At 61.7% G+C, this 17,266-nt stretch overlaps 3 protein-coding genes across 12 annotated transcripts; 2 read left to right on the forward strand and 1 right to left on the reverse strand.

Annotated features, from left to right (window-relative positions):
* Positions 1-804: 804 nt before the first annotated feature.
* PMF1 (polyamine modulated factor 1) lies at positions 805-5,482 on the forward strand. 3 transcript variants are annotated; one of them, XM_087772120.1, is made up of 6 exons: positions 805-1,542; positions 1,633-1,738; positions 2,666-2,766; positions 3,528-3,642; positions 3,769-3,971; positions 4,091-5,482. In XM_087772120.1, the coding sequence occupies exons 1-6, from the start codon at positions 1,286-1,288 to the stop codon at positions 4,122-4,124; spliced, it is 816 nt and encodes a 271-aa protein (XP_087628246.1). In that variant the 5' UTR covers positions 805-1,285; the 3' UTR covers positions 4,125-5,482. The 3 variants fall into 3 exon arrangements, with proteins under 3 accessions (XP_087628246.1, XP_087628247.1, XP_087628249.1); XM_087772121.1 differs by lacking the exon at positions 3,769-3,971 and having other exon boundaries at positions 3,528-3,723; XM_087772123.1 differs by lacking the exons at positions 3,769-3,971; positions 4,091-5,482 and having other exon boundaries at positions 3,267-3,642.
* A 151-nt stretch (positions 5,483-5,633) lies between these two features.
* On the forward strand, positions 5,634-7,570 carry BGLAP (bone gamma-carboxyglutamate protein). Of its 2 annotated transcripts, XM_087772126.1 has the most exons (3): positions 5,634-6,920; positions 7,005-7,071; positions 7,270-7,570. In XM_087772126.1, exons 1-3 carry the CDS (start codon positions 6,524-6,526, stop codon positions 7,400-7,402), a joined length of 597 nt encoding a protein of 198 aa, XP_087628252.1. In that variant the 5' UTR covers positions 5,634-6,523; the 3' UTR covers positions 7,403-7,570. The 2 variants fall into 2 exon arrangements, with proteins under 2 accessions (XP_087628252.1, XP_087628251.1); XM_087772125.1 differs by having other exon boundaries at positions 5,634-7,071.
* A 151-nt stretch (positions 7,571-7,721) lies between these two features.
* Positions 7,722-17,266, reverse strand: PAQR6 (progestin and adipoQ receptor family member 6). Of its 7 annotated transcripts, XM_087772086.1 has the most exons (9): positions 17,130-17,266; positions 12,119-12,248; positions 10,941-11,049; positions 10,595-10,722; positions 9,972-10,177; positions 9,753-9,879; positions 9,436-9,532; positions 9,201-9,345; positions 7,722-9,053 (listed from the first exon to the last, which is right to left on the reverse strand). In XM_087772086.1, exons 3-9 carry the CDS (start codon positions 10,989-10,991, stop codon positions 8,782-8,784), a joined length of 1,026 nt encoding a protein of 341 aa, XP_087628212.1. In that variant the 5' UTR covers positions 10,992-11,049; positions 12,119-12,248; positions 17,130-17,266; the 3' UTR covers positions 7,722-8,781. The 7 variants fall into 7 exon arrangements, with proteins under 7 accessions (XP_087628212.1, XP_087628210.1, XP_087628214.1 ...); XM_087772084.1 differs by lacking the exon at positions 12,119-12,248 and having other exon boundaries at positions 12,309-17,136; XM_087772088.1 differs by lacking the exons at positions 12,119-12,248; positions 17,130-17,266 and adding an exon at positions 12,309-12,541 and having other exon boundaries at positions 10,941-11,216.

Here is a 17,266-nt window from a genome sequence, read left to right on the forward strand (position 1 = left end):
CTCGCCTGTCTTTTCACCCGGGATTTGCTAAGCCTGGCTCTTGCTTTCATCCCAGCCTCTGCAGTTCAGCCCATGCAGCTGTGCCGCAGCTTCTGCTGGAGGTGGAATAAGTACAGGCAGACGCTGCTGAAGTTGGAGATGTCTGTTTAAGGGCAGAACTTGGTTATAAGATAATTTTATAAGATAATTCCTTAGTGGGGTTGCAGATGAGTCATCAAAGGCCTTTTAATCCCACCGTGGTTTCCTGCAGCACTAAATAAGCCGGTGGACGCCTGAGCCACCGGCAGAGCTGTTCAAGCAGCGTGTTCGGCAAGCTGCTCTTCCGTCGCCTTTTTCTTGTTTAAAAGACGCCGGCCGATCGGCTCTTTCTCTAAGAGCGGATTCTGCTCTAAAAAATGGAACAGCAGCATCACGAGATGGCAAGGCAGTATCCCGAGCGTACGGTAGCCCCGTTCTCACGCAGGGGCGGTCGTAACGCCAATATTAAAAGAAACGATAACCAGCCTCTGCTGATGAGCAGCAGGGTAATGCTCGGTGTGTGGCGCGGAAGTGGCAGGCAGCACAAGGGAGATGCTCTCAAGCTTGATATGTTCCTCTCTTAACCAGGCAAGTTCTTGACAGCTAATAAACTTCAGAGAGCTTCAAGTTGACACCTGAGTTTAAAAGCGTGGCGGGCTCGGCGAGCGCGCCTGCCGGGGGAGCCCGCCCGTCTCTGTCGCTTCGCAAGGCAGCTTTCTTGGGTTTAAGGCTTTGCCTTCCGAGGAGCACCAGGAGAGACCTGGCCAGCGGAGACTGCCTGGAAAAACGACGACGGTGACTGCGCACAAAGCTGAACAAGGCAGAAAAAAACACCAGCTAAAGCAGCTGTAGTACCTGAAACCAGGGATTAGGGTGGGGTTTTTTTTCCTGGTTAGCTCTTACAGGCAGTGTTTTGACGAGGGGAATGATGCGTTTTCCCTCTCTGTGCTGAGCTCGGGTTATTCTTTCCCCTTTGGATTCTTCAGGTTTGATGGTTTTATTTCATTAAATGATGGAGAACGGGCTGGGGTGAGGCTTTCCACGGGGATCTCCCGAGGTTTGTTGTCTTTATCGCTCTGTCCCTGGGCCTGGCTCCCTGCTCCTGAGGCGCCAGGTGAAGCATTTCAGCCCCCTGTGATTTTTATTACTGTTTTGTTTTATTTTATTTTTTATTCACCCCGTCCTGGGGGTGAGGCGGCCGAGGCCACGCCCCCCCGGCGGCCGAGGCCACGCCCCCTCAGGGAAGGGTGGGCGCGCCCTCCCCCGCATGCGCAGTCCGCATGGGCGGGCCTCCCCCGCGCAACCAACCAATGGTAGCGGCGCTTGGCGGTGGCGGCAGCCAATGGGCGGCGGCGGCGGAGCCGTTGAGCGACCGGAGATGGCGGCGGCGCGGAGCGGCCCTGAGGAGGAGGCGGCGGCGGCGGGCGGCGGTGGCGGCTCACCCGTACCGGCGGCACCGGGCCGCGCCCAGGTCTTCACCACCGTGGTGGACACCTTCCTGGAGAAGCTGGTGGCAGCCGGGAGGTGAGGCGGGAGCGGGGACTCGCCAGGGCGGGCGCTGCCGCCAGGAGGCCCCGGCCCTGTCAGTGACTCCCTGCCCCTCCGGTTTTGCAGTTACCAGAGGTTTGCGAACTGCTACCGCTGCTTCTACAAACTACAGCCCGAGATGACCAGGAGCATTTACGATCAGTTTATATCCCAGCTGCAGACGTCCATCAAGGTGACAGGGGAAGCGGGCCCGCAGGGGCTCGGGGGTGCGCGCGCCCTCAGAGGCTTCGAGCCCTCGGTGTAAAAGCGCTGAACGCGTCGGTATTAAGGGTAGCAAATACGTTCCTTGAACGGCAAAACCAGAAAGTTCAGGCTGCTCCCCAGCGGTTCTTCCAGACCTCTTTGTCTTCTCTTCCCAACATAAGAAGGACGTGGAACTGTTGGAGCGATTCCAGAGGAGGCCACGAAGACGGTCAGGGGGCTGGAGCACCTCTCCCGGGAGGGCAGGCTCGGGGTTGTCCAGCCTGGGGAAGAGAAGGCTCCGGGGAGACCTTAGGGCAGCCTTTAGTGCCTGAAGGGGCCTGCAGGAAAGCTGGAGAGGGGCTTTTGACGAGGGCACGCAGTGATAGGATAGGGGGGAATGGCTTTAAACTGAAAGAGGGGCGATTTAGATTAGATCAAAGGAGGAAATTCTTCACTCTGAGGGTGCTGAGGCACTGGAGCAGGCCGCCCAGAGAAGCTGTGTGCGCCCCATCCCTGGAAATACTCAAGGCCAGGCTGGATGGGGCTTGGAGCAGCCCGGTCCGGTGGAAGCTGTCCCTGCCCGTGGCAGGGGGCTGGAACCAGATGATCTTTAAGGTCCCTTCCAACCCCAACCATTCTGGGATTCCCCAGAAAGAGCTGTAGAATCACAGAACCATTTAGATTGGAAAAGACCCTTAATATCAAGTCCAGCCGTTAACCCAGCACTGCCAAGCCCACCACTAAACCGTGGCCCTAAGCGCCACATCTACCCGGCTTTTAAATACCCCAGGGATGGGGACTCAATACCTGGTGATTCCCAGGATGTAGCCTTCATCCAGGGAAAAGCGAGGGCTCACGAGCCCGTGTCCGTTCAATTTGGGTCCTGCTGAATCCCGGCGGTGTCCTTCCTTCGCAGGAGGAGATCCAGGAGGTAAAGGATGAAGGGAATCTGGAGGTGCTCTTCAATTCGCTGGATAAGATCGTGGAGGAGGCAAAGGACCAGGAAGAGCCTGCGTGGTACGGATAGCTCTGCGGGAGGCAGGCTGGGGAGCGCGTGTGTGGGGGCGCGTGTTCCTGCAAGGGCGAAAGCCAGTGCCCGTGTGATGTTTTGGTCACGGAGATGTCCCCTGTAGGCCTTGTGCTGCAAGGGAATTTTTTAAGCCTCGCGTACCTTAACAGCAACGTCGTCGCGTCTAAAACATCCAAAAATCAGGTTTATCTGTGCTTCTCTGGGTCACGTGTCTGTGCTTCCTCCGTGCAAGGAGGAGGTTAGCGCCGCTGAGACCAGAGGGGAGGGAAACTCAGTTCTGAATAATTCGCAAGGCTGATGGCATGTTTTAGCCACAGCCGCTGTTCTGATAGCAGAGCCCCCATCGACGCTTCTTGCTGGGATGCCTCGCTCAGGGACTCAGCGGGCACTGGGGGTTGTACGCGCCGCCTTTTGTTCGCCCTGAAGGCAGCCTGGGTCTTTTAATCAAAAGCATCGTCGCCATTTCTTGTTTCTGTCTTTGGGGAAGTTCATTACAGCCTGCCTGCCCCCAGGCCTCAACGAACGGCAGAGTTTTGGGAAGGATTCCTCCCGTTCCTTCACGTGAGGGGGCTTACGCGGCGGGGTGGCCGTTCGCCACGCACGTTCTAGCTGTCCTCAAGCATCCAGTGCCGGAGTCGGTGCTGGAGCCGGCGAGCCGATACGTTACGGCAGCGAATTGAGGCGCGCGAGACTAATTGCTGCGCCAGACGGTTGCTCTCTGGTTGCTTCACCTCCCAGTTGTTCCCAGGCGTCCCAGCGGGATCCCGGAAGAGGACGTTCGCAGCGCGATGGTGCCGTACCTCCTTAAGCACAGGTCCTACCTGCGGAAAGTCCTAAAGGAGAAGGAGGAAGAGAACAGGAAGGTAGCGGAGTCCGTGCTTGCGGGGAGGGACAGGATTGCAGAGCTGCAGCAGCTGATAGAAGCTCGCAAACACGCCTGGCAGGTAAAAATAAAAAAATCAACAAATAAAAACCCATTCTCCTTGCAGCATCAGCCGGAAAGAAACGCTGTTCTGTGGCTTGACGAGCAAACGGCTGCGCTATATTTAAGCCCTCCACTTATCGACGGCCTCGCCAGGAGCCAAGTATTGCTGAGACGGGCCTGGGAGGCCGGGGCGTTTCCGCGGGAGGTCGCGGGTGTTTTTCCCTGTGCGCTGGGTGGGATGTTCCCGCGGGTGAGCCTGGGGGATCGGTGCGTTGCGTTCCCTGCATCCCGCTGTGTTTCCCGTCAGCCTGCTTTACGTCCTGAACGCTGGCGTCTGCGGAGAAAAGCACTTTGCCGAGTTCAGCGGTGGTTGTTTTTCCTTCCAGGCGATTAGTAAAGAGCAACGGGAACTCATCCTGACGTTCAGGGAGCCCCAGTGAGGACGCGGGGCGATTCTGCGCGTTTCCCGGGGGACTTTACCCTCACCTCGGAAGCGCTGGGAAGCGGGACTCTGCGCGTGGCGTATGCAAACCACGCGAACTCGCCTTCATCTCGTCAGGCCAGAAGAAGCTCGCAGTGGGACTGAAAAGCTGCCGGACTTGCACAATTTGATCAAAGTTTGTGAAGAAATAAAAAAAGAACACATCGGCATCTTTGGAAGTAGATGACCGTTTCCTATTCCCTGCTCAGCTCAAGAGGGAGGAGAAGCCTACAGAGCGCGTCTGTACGCTCGCACGCTGCTTTAGCGCTGCGACGGGCGCGATTCTGCCTTACTAAAGCCAAAGTTGTGGCCTTGAAGGTATTTTAGATGGGCGTGAGAGGAAAAATTGGTGCCTTCGGCACCGAGGCTGTGCTGCGCACAGGAATGAGGAGCCGGGGAGCTGCAGCACACGAAGCCCGCGGTCGGGCAAACGCCGCTGTGGCATTTTGCACAGCTGGAGCGTAGCCGCATCGGACTCCCGCCGCGTTTTTGCAGTCTTCGTTTTCAGTCTCCGCGTCTTTAAACAATTGGCCCATGGGAACAGACGTGGCAGCAGCAGCTTTAGCGCACCAAGTTCCTCGCTGCCATTTATTCTTTGTTTTGTTCGGTTATTTTCCAGCCCTGCTGCCCTCCCAGCAGAGGCGCATCGAGGGTCGCGCGCGTGCGAGGGATCCGGGGACGTGCCGTTCGCGGGTGTGGAGGGGAGGTTGGCACGGCCTTGCCTCGGCTTTGGGCGCTCGGAGCAAAGGGATTTAAACGTTTCCCCGTGAAAGCTCCGTGTTGACTCCTGGAACCGAACCGGGTTCGGTTTTACCCGTCTGGGGTTGTTCTTTCCCGTCTCATTGGAAGTTTGGCAGCCAGGGAAGCGGGGATCACGGGAGTCTGCCCGCCAGGGCGTTAGTGAAGCCCTGCAGGTGAGGTGCGTCTTCAAAATGAAGGTAATGCAGATAATGAGGAGCTACCGAGCGCGGCGAGGCCTGGTTGTGACTCTCCTTCCGCCGGGCACCCCATCTGCCAAGGGCAGCCGGTTCTCCGCTCGCCTGTCGTCCCCCCTCGCCTGTCGTGCGCCTTGGCTGTTGGTGCGCGCCGCTCCGAGGAGAGGCTGTGCCCTGCGTGGTGGGGAAATACAAACTCTGGGAACAACGGTGGCAATTTCCACCGAGCACAAGCCTCTCTTTTCAATTAGAGGCAGCCAGAGCCTGCGATCGACTGACTTAGGCATATTTTCCTTCTGTCGTAAACAAGCCTTCCCTCGCTGCATTATAATCTAAATAAATTGGAGCTGTTGTTCCCCCGGTCTTGGCTCCCGCTGCGTGCGCTTGGCCCGCGTACTCTGTAGTTTATGGGTTTGTTTGACAAAGGCTCTGGCTTCAGCATTTCTCTCCTCCTCCACCCCAAAGCCTCCGGTTCCGCTTTTCAAGACAGGGCTGGGATTTATAGGATCTGAAAGTCTGGAAAGTGGTCAGGATCCCAAAGAGGAATGTCGCCCCGGGCGGCCCCGGCAGCTCCCGCTGCTCGGAGCAAACTCGGGAGGTGGGTGAGCAGCCCGAGCGCCGCTGGGGCCCTGGGGAGAGGAGGACGGGAAAGGAGGGATGAACGGGAGACTGTGCTTCGCAGCTCCGCTCCCCTCCGCCTCTGCTCGGTGCCTGAACCACACCAGCAGCACAATTTTTCGCTCTTGCCAAGCCCCGTTTTGGGGTTTGAAGAGGTGCTGGGCCTCTCTCTGAGCTCCTGTTTCTGGGAACAGGCGCGGCGTCTGCCCGCGGGATGTGGCAGGGGAGAGCTGCCTCCGCTCGCCCGCTCCTCCCGGTCGCGGCAAGGGGCTGTGGTGACGATGCCGGGGAAGGAGCGCGCGCTGGTCCCCGAGGCAAAAATTGGCCAACGAGGCCCCGTGCGGAGAGGAAAACCCCGCGGGTTTTGGCAGGGAACTCTGCTAGCACACCAGCAACCCCGCTGGGATCCAGCGGTGGGAACTGGGACAGACCAGTCAGGCGCTGGGGAGCGCAGTGAGGAGCCCCACCAGTGCCCCATCTCCCATCCCAGTGAGGGGCTGGGGATCTGGGTGCTGCCAGGCTGGCAGGGTTGGGCCCACCAGCAAATCTCCGCTGGCCCGGGGCTGCGTTTCCCTCCCTGCGGGCGCTGGCCGGTCACGGGGGAACCGAGTTCACCCCAAACCACAATTGCTGCCTGCGCTGGCGGCTCCCGGCCCCGGCGGATGCGCTGGAAATAGCCCTGGCAGGGCCGCGGGGCCCCTCCTCGATGGCGGTGGCGGCACCCTATAAAGCCGCTCGGGGACCGGGGGGCCGCACCGAGCGCAGCGCCCGCGCGGAGAGGCACCATGAAGGCCTTCATCCTGCTGACCCTCCTGGCCCTCCTCGCCCTCGGCCTCTGCCGCAGAGGTGCGGGGTGTCGGGGGGTGGCGGGGATGGGGGGGACCCACGCTGGGAAGGGGCTGGGAGATCTGCTGAGCCTCGGGACGGAGGCGGCAGGGCGGGAGCAGGGCACCGGCGCAGGGCACCGGCGCAGGACCCCTTTGCCAGGCGGGGGGGGTCCGGGTGAGGGGTTGGAGCCGGGGGGGGGGGGGGGGTGGGATGGGAACCCCAAAAGGAGGAGGAGGGCGAGGGCGCAGCCTGCGCGGGCTCCTCCCGAGCCCACCGGCTGCCCCCACCGCTCCGCGCCGTCCCTCGCAGCTGCTGACAGCTCCATCAGCGCCGACGACTCGCCCAGCTCCGAAGGTGAGTGTCTGCGGCCGGATTCGGCCCTGCCGCCCCGGGGACGGCGACCCCCGGCTCTCCCTGACCCCCTGCTTGTCCCCGCAGCCTTCGTCTCCAAACGCGCCAGCGCCGAGGTGGTGCGGAGACACAGGCGGAATTACGTCTATGACAGGTAGCGCTTGACCCCGTTGTGCCGGGGACCGCGTCCCCCCCAGTGACGCCGCGGGGGGCACACGGTCCCCATCCAGCACAGACAACAAAACCCCGCTTTCGGGAGGGGCCGCGCTGGCTGGGCCCTTCCCCAGGAGCCTCCAGCCCCCGCCGGGGCCGGGGCCCCTCCGCCATCCCCTGCGTCCCTCATTGTCCCCAGCAGCGTCTACGGCGCCGTGCGGAACCCGCTGGAGGCCAAGCGCGAGGTGTGCGAGCTCAACCCCGACTGTGATGAGCTGGCCGACCACATCGGCTTCCAGGAGGCGTACCGGCGCTTCTACGGCACCGTCTAGCGCCCGCCGCCGTGCCGCGGCCCCGCGGGTGCGGGGGCCGAGCTCAGCGCACCACCCTCCCCCCAGCAGCCCTCCTTTCGCACCCCTTTCTCTTAACTGTGGAAAGAAATAAATGCATAAATGGCGGAGCCAGCTCCTTCCCAGTCCGAGGGTGCGGGAAGGGCGTGAGACCGCAGCAGAAGCGCCCCACGCCGTCCCCACGAGGCTGAAGACCCCCGGCCTCTTCCTCCCTCTCCCAACACCCAAAGGCTCCGGGGCAGAGCCGTGTCCATCACCGGCCGGCGCCTGTCCCTAGCAAGGATGAGCCCGGCGCTCGCACCACCGTTATTCCAGTTTAATTTAAAGCTGCTTCTCCCAAGCGCGGGGTTACTGGGGGCAGCGGGGCTGCGCGGCGGAGCCCTGCGCCCTTCCCAGCGGCGGGGTTTCCTTAGCCAACCACCCTTTCCTTAAGGAGGGGAAGCGAGGGGAGATTGGGACCCGCGTCCCACACATGGCGCTCTGCCCGGCCGCAGCCAAGGCATCCCGGCCCTTCCTGTGCGCACGCACACGCGCGTGTGCGCGCCTCGTGCTGGGGGCTGCTGGGCTCCGTCTCTCCTATCCCCCCAAACCACCTGCGACGTTGCTGCTGGATCCCCGCACGGGGCGATGCACATCCCCTGCCCCAAAGTCATCTCCGGTACAGCCCTGGCCGCAGCGCCTGAGCTCCCACGGCTCAGGACGCCCTGGCCCACGCTCCCCGCGCCCACCAAGCCCGGCCTTTGCCACCCCTCTGCACCCTCACCTCACCCTCACCTCACCCAAACCCCTCAGCTCGGCCCCAGCCCCGTCCCCGCAGCCCTCGGCTCCCCCAGGCTCCCGCCACCGAGCAGCGGCCGTGCTGCAGCGGGGCCGCGCACGCTGGGTTGGAGCTGTGCTGCAGCAAGCCTGGCTACGCACACGCACACAGACAAACAGACGGACAGACAGACACGGGTCCCCAGGGATCCTGCGCTGAACCTGCTGGGAAAGGGGCCGGTGCAGTGGATTTGGGGTCCCACGCCCCGGGGGCGGAGGCCGGGCGCCTCTGCGCAAGGCTGCTACATGGGTTAGGTGCAGCGTAAGCGCGCTACAGAGCCCTCCCGGCGGAGGTGAGTACGATTAGCCACGTTTACAAGACAGGGAAACTGAGGCACGGGGCGGGGAGCAGCTTGGCTGGCTGCAGAGGGACCAGGGCAGGGTGGGGACGCCATCTCATGGCACCCCAAGGCAGCCAACAGCGGGACCCAGGCGTCCGAGCCCCTCGCCCTCTCCTTCCCACACTTGGGCGGGGGGAAGCTCTGGGGGTGCCAGGGCACCAGGGTCCCCGCAGCCCCTGCAGCCCAGCCCCTCACCCCGCAGCATCACGGGTCCCTGCAGCGCCCAGCCTCGGCGGGGACGCCCGGGGGGCTGACAGAGCTGCCAGGCGCCCGGGGCAAGGCAGCGGTGAAGGCGCCGATGATGGCGGCGTTGCCCAGAAGGGCCAGGCCGGCAGTGCCAAAGGTGCTGGGGAGCCCCGGGGCGGGCAGGCGGCCCCGCAGCCAGGCCCGGCGCGAGTGCACGTCGCAGAGGATGGCCTCCAGCTGGAAGTGGGTGCCCAGCACGGCGCAGATGTGGAAGAGCTGGTGGCTGTGTCCTGGCCGGGGTGAAAGCCCAACGTCACCCCTGGGTGCTGGGACTCCTCGCCCAGCTCCTGCTGTGAGGGGTTGCTTGGCGGGGGGGGGCAGGGGACTGGAGCCGCAGCACTGGGAGGCACTGGGAGGCACTGGGGGCTGCTGCTCACCAATGTAGTCGAAGCGGCCGGGCGCCAGGCGCTCGGGCAGGTGGGACGCGAAGAGGAAGCCGGTGAGCAGCGCGAAGAGGAGGTGGTAGCAGTACCCGGCCGCAGCCTCGTTCCAGGCACAGTTGCTCCAGGAGCAGAAGAGGAGCTGTGGGGAGGCGGGTGAGCGACGGGGGGGGGGGGTCACCACGCTGGGACCCCCACGGCGGTGGCCCCTGCCCCAGGTCACCCCACTCACCCGGTAGAAGAGTGGGATGTTGTCGTAGAGGAAGGGGTACACAAAAGCCGCCGTCCGCAGCACCTTGCTCAGCCGGGGACGCTCCAGCTCAGGGAAGCTGGGAAGGGGGAACGGAGCAGGCGCGGACCCCTGTCAGCCCCCCACAGCGAGGACCCTGCAAGCACCTTGGCTTTGGGTCAGACCCACTGCCCGAGCAGGGGAACCCCCCAGAGACACTGCAGGACCCCAAAGCTGAGGAGGAGGAGGAGGAGGAGGAGGAAACCTCCAGCCCCAGTTTCCATCCAGCTGCAGCGCTGGCGCCTTTACCCAGAACCCACCGGGAGTAGCAGGAGAGGCCGGTGCAGACAAAGGAGTTAAAAGCAGCCGCGGGGACGAAGTAATTGTGCCAAACGCCGCTGACCCAGTGGTCTGGCATCGCGTAGGCACCATAGGCAAACGCACAGCCTGCAAGAGAAGTGCAGCATCGTGGGGCCAGCGGCTCCCCGGCCCCGGCTCCAGCCCCAGCCCTGGGCCGGTCCCTCTCTGCAGCGGCTCACCCAGGCTGTAGAGGCTGAGGGCTCCGTAGTCGCAGAAGTAGCAGATATGGCGGGCGCGCGCCGACATGGAGCTGAAGGTGTGGGCGCAGCTGGAGGCGAAGGGGTAGAGGCAGACGAGCAGCAGGTAGATGAGCAGGGGCCAGTGGTAGGGCTCCCGGCAAAGGTCCAGGGAGGATGAGAGCACCAGGAAGCGCCACACGAAATACCTGGGGGCACAGCATGTACTGGGGTGAGCCCCATCCCTGTCCCCGGCCCCATCCTTGTCCCCAGCCCCATCTCCATCCTTTCATCCCCATCCCCATCCCGTCCTCATCCCCAAGCTTTTCCCCATCCCTGTCCCCATTCCACACCTCTGCCCCCATTCCAATCTCCATCCTTTCGTCATTCCCAGCCTTGTCCCCATCCCCATCTCCATCCTTTCATCCCCATCCTAATCCTTGTCCCCATCCCCATCCCTTCATCCCCATCCCGTCCTCATCCCCAAGCTTTTCCCCATCCCTGTCCCCGTTCCACACCTCTGCCCCCATTCCAATCTCCATCCTTTCGTCATTCCCAGCCTTGTCCCCATCCCCATCCCTCTCTCTATCCCATATCCCCATTCCTGTTCCCGTCCCCAGCCCCACCAGGTCGGGAGGAAGTGTGTCCAGATGTTGACTGTCTCGTTAGTCATCTGGAAGGAGCTGAGGACGCAGTCAAGGGCTGAGCTCTTGGGGTGCCGGTACCCCGACATGATCCCATCCTCCCAGAAGATCTGTGGGGACAGCGGGGCTGGGCAGGGGACAGGGACAGAGCGGGGGGAGCGGGGCAGCCCCAGCGAGCTGCTCTGGCCTCTGGGGAAACTGAGGCAGGATGGGCTGGGAGCGTCTCACGGCTGGGTGGGGAGCCCAGGTGATTTTTCCACCTTGGATGAGGGAATTGGGGGGGGAGAAAGCTGGGGGCAGAGCCCCACCGTCGCCCAGCCACACCTACCCGAGGCACCTGATGGACCCTGAAGATCTGCGGCAGCTTTATCGTCAGCATGGTGGGGCCGAGGCGCTCAGGGCTAGAGGCGGCGGGGCTCCGGGCCACAGCCCATGTCCTGCGGAGACGGGACGGAGCCCGCTGGGTGACGGGGATGGGGCCGCAGGAGCCGGGACGGCTGCCCCCCGGCTTGGCTCTCGCCTCCCGTCGGTGGCTTTTTCCAGGGGCGCGCTCAGCGAAGCCTGCTCCCCGCTTGACTCCTCCGGAGAGCCGCAGCGGGGGTGTCTAAGTGGGATCAGGCCCCCCAGGACGGGCCGAGCACGATGGGGCCGTGGGTGAGGGCTGGCAGCCGTCGGAGGGGCTGCAGCAAAGACCCTGCCCTCGCCCCCTGCCCCGCGGAGGCTCCCGACCCCGTTTACCAGCTCTGGGGACGTCGCTGGTGGACGCAGGCTTAGGACCAGGCCACCGTGGAGGGGGAAAAGCCCCGTGGACGCCCTGCAAGCCCCCGCGGTTGTGTTACGGAGGGGCTGGGACGAAGCAGGACACCGAACTGGGCGGTTGGGAAAGTGTTGCCCCAGTGGGGGAAACTGAGGCACGGCATGGGGAGAGCAGCACGAGGGGAGTCCTGAGTGTCCCCACCACCCCACCCCCCCCAGCCCAAAACTCACCCGGTGGTTTAGAAGGGGGGGAGAAAAAAAGGGGGGGGGGGAAGCCAAAACCAACCCGAGAGCGTCCCAGCCCCCTGCGTGGAGCAGGAGCGGAGCCGGCGAGGAGCGCCGGTGGGCGATGCCGTGCTGGGCGTCCCCTCTTCCAGCCGCCCTGCGGAGCCCCCTCCTTGCCACCGCAGGCCGGGGGTCTCGGCCCCGCCACGGCCGCTCGCCGCCCTGCTCCTCGGCCGCCGTCCTGGGCTGTGGCGGTGGAAAGCGGCCAAAGGGTCCCTCCCCGGCAGCTCCGGCGCAGCCGGGGCCTCTGCGGGGGCTCAAAGGGAGCTTTGTGCTGGAAACGCCGCCTGCCCGGCCACGGCCTCGCCGCCTGCTTTGGCTCAGATCCCCCCAAAATCCCCCCTGGATGCAAGACCCCGACTGCGCACGGGGGGTTTGCCCCCCGTGTGCTGCCAGAGGGGCACGTGCGCCTCCCTCGGTGGAGGGGCTACTGGAAAGTGGCTCTGGGCATCAGACTTTACTTGCCAACGAGCCCTTCAGCTGGGAGAGCCGGGGCAGGTGATGGAGCCGGGTGCCAGGTACCAACGCGGGGACCCACAGCCCCCACCGGGTTACACCACGGGGTTCCACGAGCGCTGCAGACGGGATCTGGGAGCTGGAGAGAGACGGAGAAAAGAAGTGGAAAAACAAGTTTGGGAAAACCTCCCCAACTGACCTGGCTGCGTCCCGCTGGCACAAGCAGGGCTGGAGGTGGCTCAGGCTTCGTCCACGGGAGCAAACGCCAGCGGAGGCGTCCGCGCCGCAGTCGGATGCAGCCACCGTTCAGGAGGTGGAGGGTTGAACTGGGAGCGGGATCGACATTTTCAAAGCCCCCATCTTTGGGGATTTCTTTACCCCTGGAGCGCTCATGTTTCGGGCAGAGCGCGGGGAGCCGCAGCGCCCCGGGACGAGCGGCTCAAATCCACCACGCTCGGTAGGAAGAGCCGCGGGCGCGGGGCTGATCCGCACGCAGGGCTCTGGTGCGCCGGCAGCCCCGGCCAAGGGGAAGCTGCGTTTCTCCGGTCGGCGTTGCCAGGAGGTGGGTGGGAGGGTTTGGGGTCTCCTTGCCTGCCTGCAACGGGACCTGCTCTGTCTCTGCAGGGACGCGGGCCCTGGTGCTGAAAAGCTCCTCCAAAATAACCCAGGCGAAGCACAGCGAACCCCGGGCGGGGACCTATTCGGGGCAGGGAAATCGCATCTCTGTGCAGGGAGAAGCGGGAAGTGGAGGCGCAGAGGAGAGGAATGGCCGGTGAGCGGAGCTGGAGAGAGGGGGACTCCGGGCCTCTCCGAGGACTCGGTCCCCCAGTGAGCGGGACCAGGCGTCCCAGCTCCTGCTCGGTGTTGTCAGGCTTTGTCCTGCTTCACTTTCGCAGGAGCAAACCCCTCGGTTCGCTTCCAGCGCGAGGGGCGTGGGCCAGACCCGCCGCGACGGGGCACCCCGTGCAGCAACCCGCCGCCCACGCCGACCGCCAAGGGCGGCGCAGAGGTGGTTAACGGGGCAGGTTGCACAGCCACAGCCCCCGCCGAGGCCGCCAACGCCGGGCAGCGCCTTGGCACGGCCTTCTCGAGCTGGAAGAGGCGTTTCCAGCCCCTTTGGAGGGGCCGGAGCCGGCAGTGACAGGTCCCTTTTGTGCCACCGCAGGCAGCGGCGTTGGGACGCAGGGCACGTCTCGCCCCGCGGGAAGAAGTCGCCCATGGCTTATTCTCCCACCGGGGACTGAAAGGCGGATTCGCCTTTTCGCAACCTCCCTCTCCGACCTTCCCGCTGCTGGCAGCCTCCAAAGAACTGGAGAGGGAGAGTAAATTATATTGGTGGCCACGCTTTCCACTAGCAGAGCAAATAAAGGAGCTTTGGTGTGAACGAATACAGGGAATGGAAGACTTTTTGTTTCTTTCCTCCCCCCATAAAACACGGCCCCCCAAATTCCCTGGTCACCAGTGCCCGGCGTGGACCCTCACAGCGCCTGGCTGCGAAGGGGCTGCCCAGCTCTGCCCCTGAAACCGAGCCCCTTAAAGGCACCTCGAATTAACACTTCAAAATCAAGCATTTTAAAAAACGTACACTTTTCCAACCCGTTTTAAATCCAAGCGGAGAAGACGCCCGATAAACTGTGGTTATTTTCGCCGATCACAACGTTGCGGGGGTTGGGGGTGCTCTCGTGGGCAGCAACATGCGGAGTCCTGGCATGAGGACGAACTCGCCCCGAACCACAAAGGCAGCGAGCAAAGGAACAAAGGAGAAACTATTCCTGGTAGAGGGATAAGGAAGGGACCCACCTACATCTCATCCTATCAAATCCGAAGCAAACCAAGGTTATGCCTTCCTTCACCCGAGTCAAAAACCATTCAAAGGGGTTGGGAATGGCAAAGCTGTTTGGTTTGGTTTTTTTTTTTCTGAAAAGCAGAAAGTTTGGTCAGCAAAGCGCACGCTTGAGGGTGGATTCGCGTATCAAAAACGTACGCGGCTCTGGGGCTGGGTGGGAGAAACGCGGGCTGGGCTGGAATCACCACAGAAGAAGAGGTACAAACGTCTCGTATTTTATTAAGCTAGTCGATGTGTTCAGATCACAGTCAAGACACGTGCCGTGAGAGCCCCCGAGCTCCTCCTCGTCCCAGCTGGGGTCCAACCGCGGGCCCCTCGGTCCCCCAGCGAGAGCTATCGAAGCACAAATCCACAGGCTGGGCTTTTTTTGTGCTACAAAAGGAGGAGGGAGGGAAGAGCTGATTGTCCCTCGCCTCAAACCAAGCAACAGCCCTCTCCCTGCCAGCAGCCGGAGGCAGGACCGGTGTGCCGAGCCTCCTGCCTTTCTCCGTTCTCGCGGGCACCCCGTTTTCCCCACCTTATTTTCTGCCCCAGCCAGACCGGCTAGCTCTGCTAGACATCAAGAAGGGAAAAAAAAAAAAAAAACCCACATCTAAGATGCAAGCGAAAATCCAAGGCAGCGCAGGTGGCGTCGAGCCGAGCAAGGATGGGAGCAGAAGGAAGCGTCGCTTGGCACAGCCCGCGAAACCACTGAGCAGAAGTCCAGCAAGCGCCAGTGCCCGCGTCCACCAGCCGTGGCCCGGGGACAGCCCCTGGCCCCCGCGTTGCCGCCCCGGGAAACCCAGCAAGCCTCAGCCACCACAAACCTGGGCTCTCCCAGCTCGGGGTCACCCCATAAACTTCCGAGAGCTCAACATGGTGGTAAGGAAAAGAAAAAAATCAAACCCAAGAAACACATAAAAACACATTAAAAACAATGCTTTCAGCCCACAAGCTTGGTTTTCTTTTTGCTCTCCTTCCCAGCACAGCGGGCGTTACGGGACTGGCTTTGAGCTGGTACAGAAATAGCACCATACGGATGAGCAGCGGACCAGAGCTGGCTTTCACATGGCTCAGTCGTTGCATGACGCTAGCTTGGCGAGTCGGTTCGCGGCTCGCTCTCAGGCTGGCACGACTACGCCGTGGCGAGCTCTTGGGAAACCCCAGCCCCAGCGGTGGGGAGCCATGGGCAGAGCGGGAAGCCGGGACACACGGAGCCTCCCCACCGACCTCCAAGTTTCCTTTAGCCCTGGAGAACGGCTTAGCGTCGGCAACCAACACAACAGGCCAGGGAAAGCGGCCTCCTGCTTCTGGCTTCTCGGGTGGGATTTGGAAGCATTGCACCAAATCCCCTGTGGGGCAAATGGGGACAGGCCCTCGGACATAGCAGACCAGTACCAATTTACACCCAGGGAGGAGACTCCAACTCATCACGAGTGCTGGGATGGGGGCTAGGAGTGTCCTCCTTTACCCCAATCTTAAAGACGTCAAGTTGAGCCTCCATTAGAAGGCAACGCTTGCCAGAGGACACAGCTTGCCATCTTCCCTGAGGCAGCTACGCTGTTCCGGAGCTTTGAAGTCTCCCACTTTTTCAGCTTCGGGTGTCTCTGACTGGGGACGTACATCCAAAAAACCAAAAATTCATCAGGTCCTCAACCGTAGTTGCATGTTCTGGAGAGGAAGCAGGGTGGCACAGGGATCTTTCAGGTGCCTTTTTTAAAAGACATGATGTGCGATGTACTGAAAGACGCCACTGGGCAGTTAAGATTCCCTGTTGAAGGGTTAGGCCCTTTTCCTCCTCTCCAGGTGTGCAAAACTTCAGGGTAATATTAAAACACCACCTCAGGAGACCGGGGCAGTTACTAAGGGATGGCTATGAGGAAAGCAAGACAACAGCCTTGCTGCCTTTTAGAAAGAAGCCCTCTGATTTTGCCGTGTGGCCCCGAAGTGGGCTCACGGCAGCTCAGCAGTGACGTCTTGTTCCAGAAATGTCAAGTTTATTTGCTTTTGCTCTTAAACTGCCTTCTGTGTCCAGCCCAAACAAGCCAGCAGGCTGGTTCAGGACAGGGACGGGCTGTCTTAGCCCATCTCCTGCACTGCGACCCCTTGCGCTACCCTCGCCTGCTGCCCTGACCCTGCAGCACAGGGCTCCCAGCTCTCATCCCGCGCCAGCGGCAGCCTGGGGAGCTACGCGAACCGAGCCGCTCGTGATCGGTGCGACAGGCATTCCCTTTTGGTTGCTGCTTTATTTGCATTGCTCTTTTCTCCGCTCAAGAGCCAGCTGTGGCCAAGGGAATACCTGGCCCAGAGCAAAGCTGAGGAACGCCTCCAGCTCCTCGCTATTTTGCTTTCAGCCAAGCAACGCTCTTTTCTTCACCAACCCCAAGTGCACGCTTTGCACTACGCAGCCGGAAGGGAATGACAATTAGGCCTCTCAGGACTGCAAACACAGCCAGGCTTCAGCTCGAGCAGACCTCCAGAAGGGAGCTGCAGACTGCAGCCCCTTCTGATGTGCTTTGCAGTAAGGAGGTGGATGGTTTTCTTAAGCAGCGGGGGGGGGGGGGGGGGAAAGCACAGTCCACCAGCTATCCATCCCACTGAGCCAGGCTTCCACTGAACGCGGAGTGCGTTTCAGCATCACTGAGCAGCGCTCTGCAAGTCAACAGAAGGACAGAAGGGGAGGCGACTCTGCTCCCCACCTCGCCACGTTGCTCTGGGTCAGACACCGAAGGACAAGTCCCACAAGGTGATTCTCTTTTCTCGCCCCGTCAAACAAAACGAATGAGTCAGACAAACAAATGGCTTCAAATAAAAACACGGGTAGCACTGGAGGAAAGAGCGACTGACAAACTTCACAGCCCATCTTAGAACATCTAAGAACACCCAAGATGAGCCAGAGTCTTTGACCTGTTGTTCTGCTTGTGTTGTTTCCTTGGCTTAGCCTAGAAAAGCACCGCGAGTTTCAAGAGAAGCTGCAAAAGGAAAAACCTATAGGGAAACCCTGCCGCTCTATCCCCTCCACCTGCCCTTCCGACCACAAGGTACGGACCTCGCAGGGCCAGCTCCAGCTGTAACTTAAAGCTCGGCATGTCTCTCTGCTGTGCTACAAGGCTGCATGCTGCAAAGGAACTGAAATTGGAATATAAATGAATCCTCTGGGACTTGTGCTGGTTTTTTTTTTTTTTTAGTTTTTACCTGAAAACAAGGAACATCCTGCCACTCCAGTACAATGCATCATGCTAGGAAGTCTGCACAGATTGGAGTAGGTTACTTGTCTTTCCATATTATGCCCCTTTTGTAGCAGCTTCTGGCTGGCCCATGTGAAAAAACAC

Source organism: Nipponia nippon, unplaced genomic scaffold (assembly GCF_047370975.1).
Source record: "Nipponia nippon isolate SJK-2023a ecotype South Korea unplaced genomic scaffold, ASM4737097v1 scaffold_36, whole genome shotgun sequence".
NCBI classification, from domain to species: Eukaryota; Metazoa; Chordata; class Aves; order Pelecaniformes; family Threskiornithidae; genus Nipponia; species Nipponia nippon.

Coding starts and splice junctions, on each gene's coding strand:
- PMF1 (XM_087772120.1), top strand. CDS start 1,286: ATGCGCAGTCCGCATGGGCGGGCCTCCCCCGCGCAACCAACCAATGGT. Junction 1,739..2,665: donor AGCTGCAGACGTCCATCAAG/GTGACAGGGGAA, acceptor CTTCCTTCGCAG/GAGGAGATCCAGGAGGTAAA. Junction 2,767..3,527: donor GACCAGGAAGAGCCTGCGTG/GTACGGATAGCT, acceptor AGTTGTTCCCAG/GCGTCCCAGCGGGATCCCGG.
- BGLAP (XM_087772125.1), top strand. CDS start 6,524: ATGAAGGCCTTCATCCTGCTGACCCTCCTGGCCCTCCTCGCCCTCGGC. Junction 7,072..7,269: donor CGGAATTACGTCTATGACAG/GTAGCGCTTGAC, acceptor CATTGTCCCCAG/CAGCGTCTACGGCGCCGTGC.
- PAQR6 (XM_087772086.1), bottom strand. CDS start 10,991: ATGCTGACGATAAAGCTGCCGCAGATCTTCAGGGTCCATCAGGTGCCT. Junction 9,533..9,752: donor GGCCTCTCCTGCTACTCCCG/GTGGGTTCTGGG, acceptor CCCCCTTCCCAG/CTTCCCTGAGCTGGAGCGTC. Junction 9,346..9,435: donor ACATCCCACTCTTCTACCGG/GTGAGTGGGGTG, acceptor GCCTCCCCACAG/CTCCTCTTCTGCTCCTGGAG.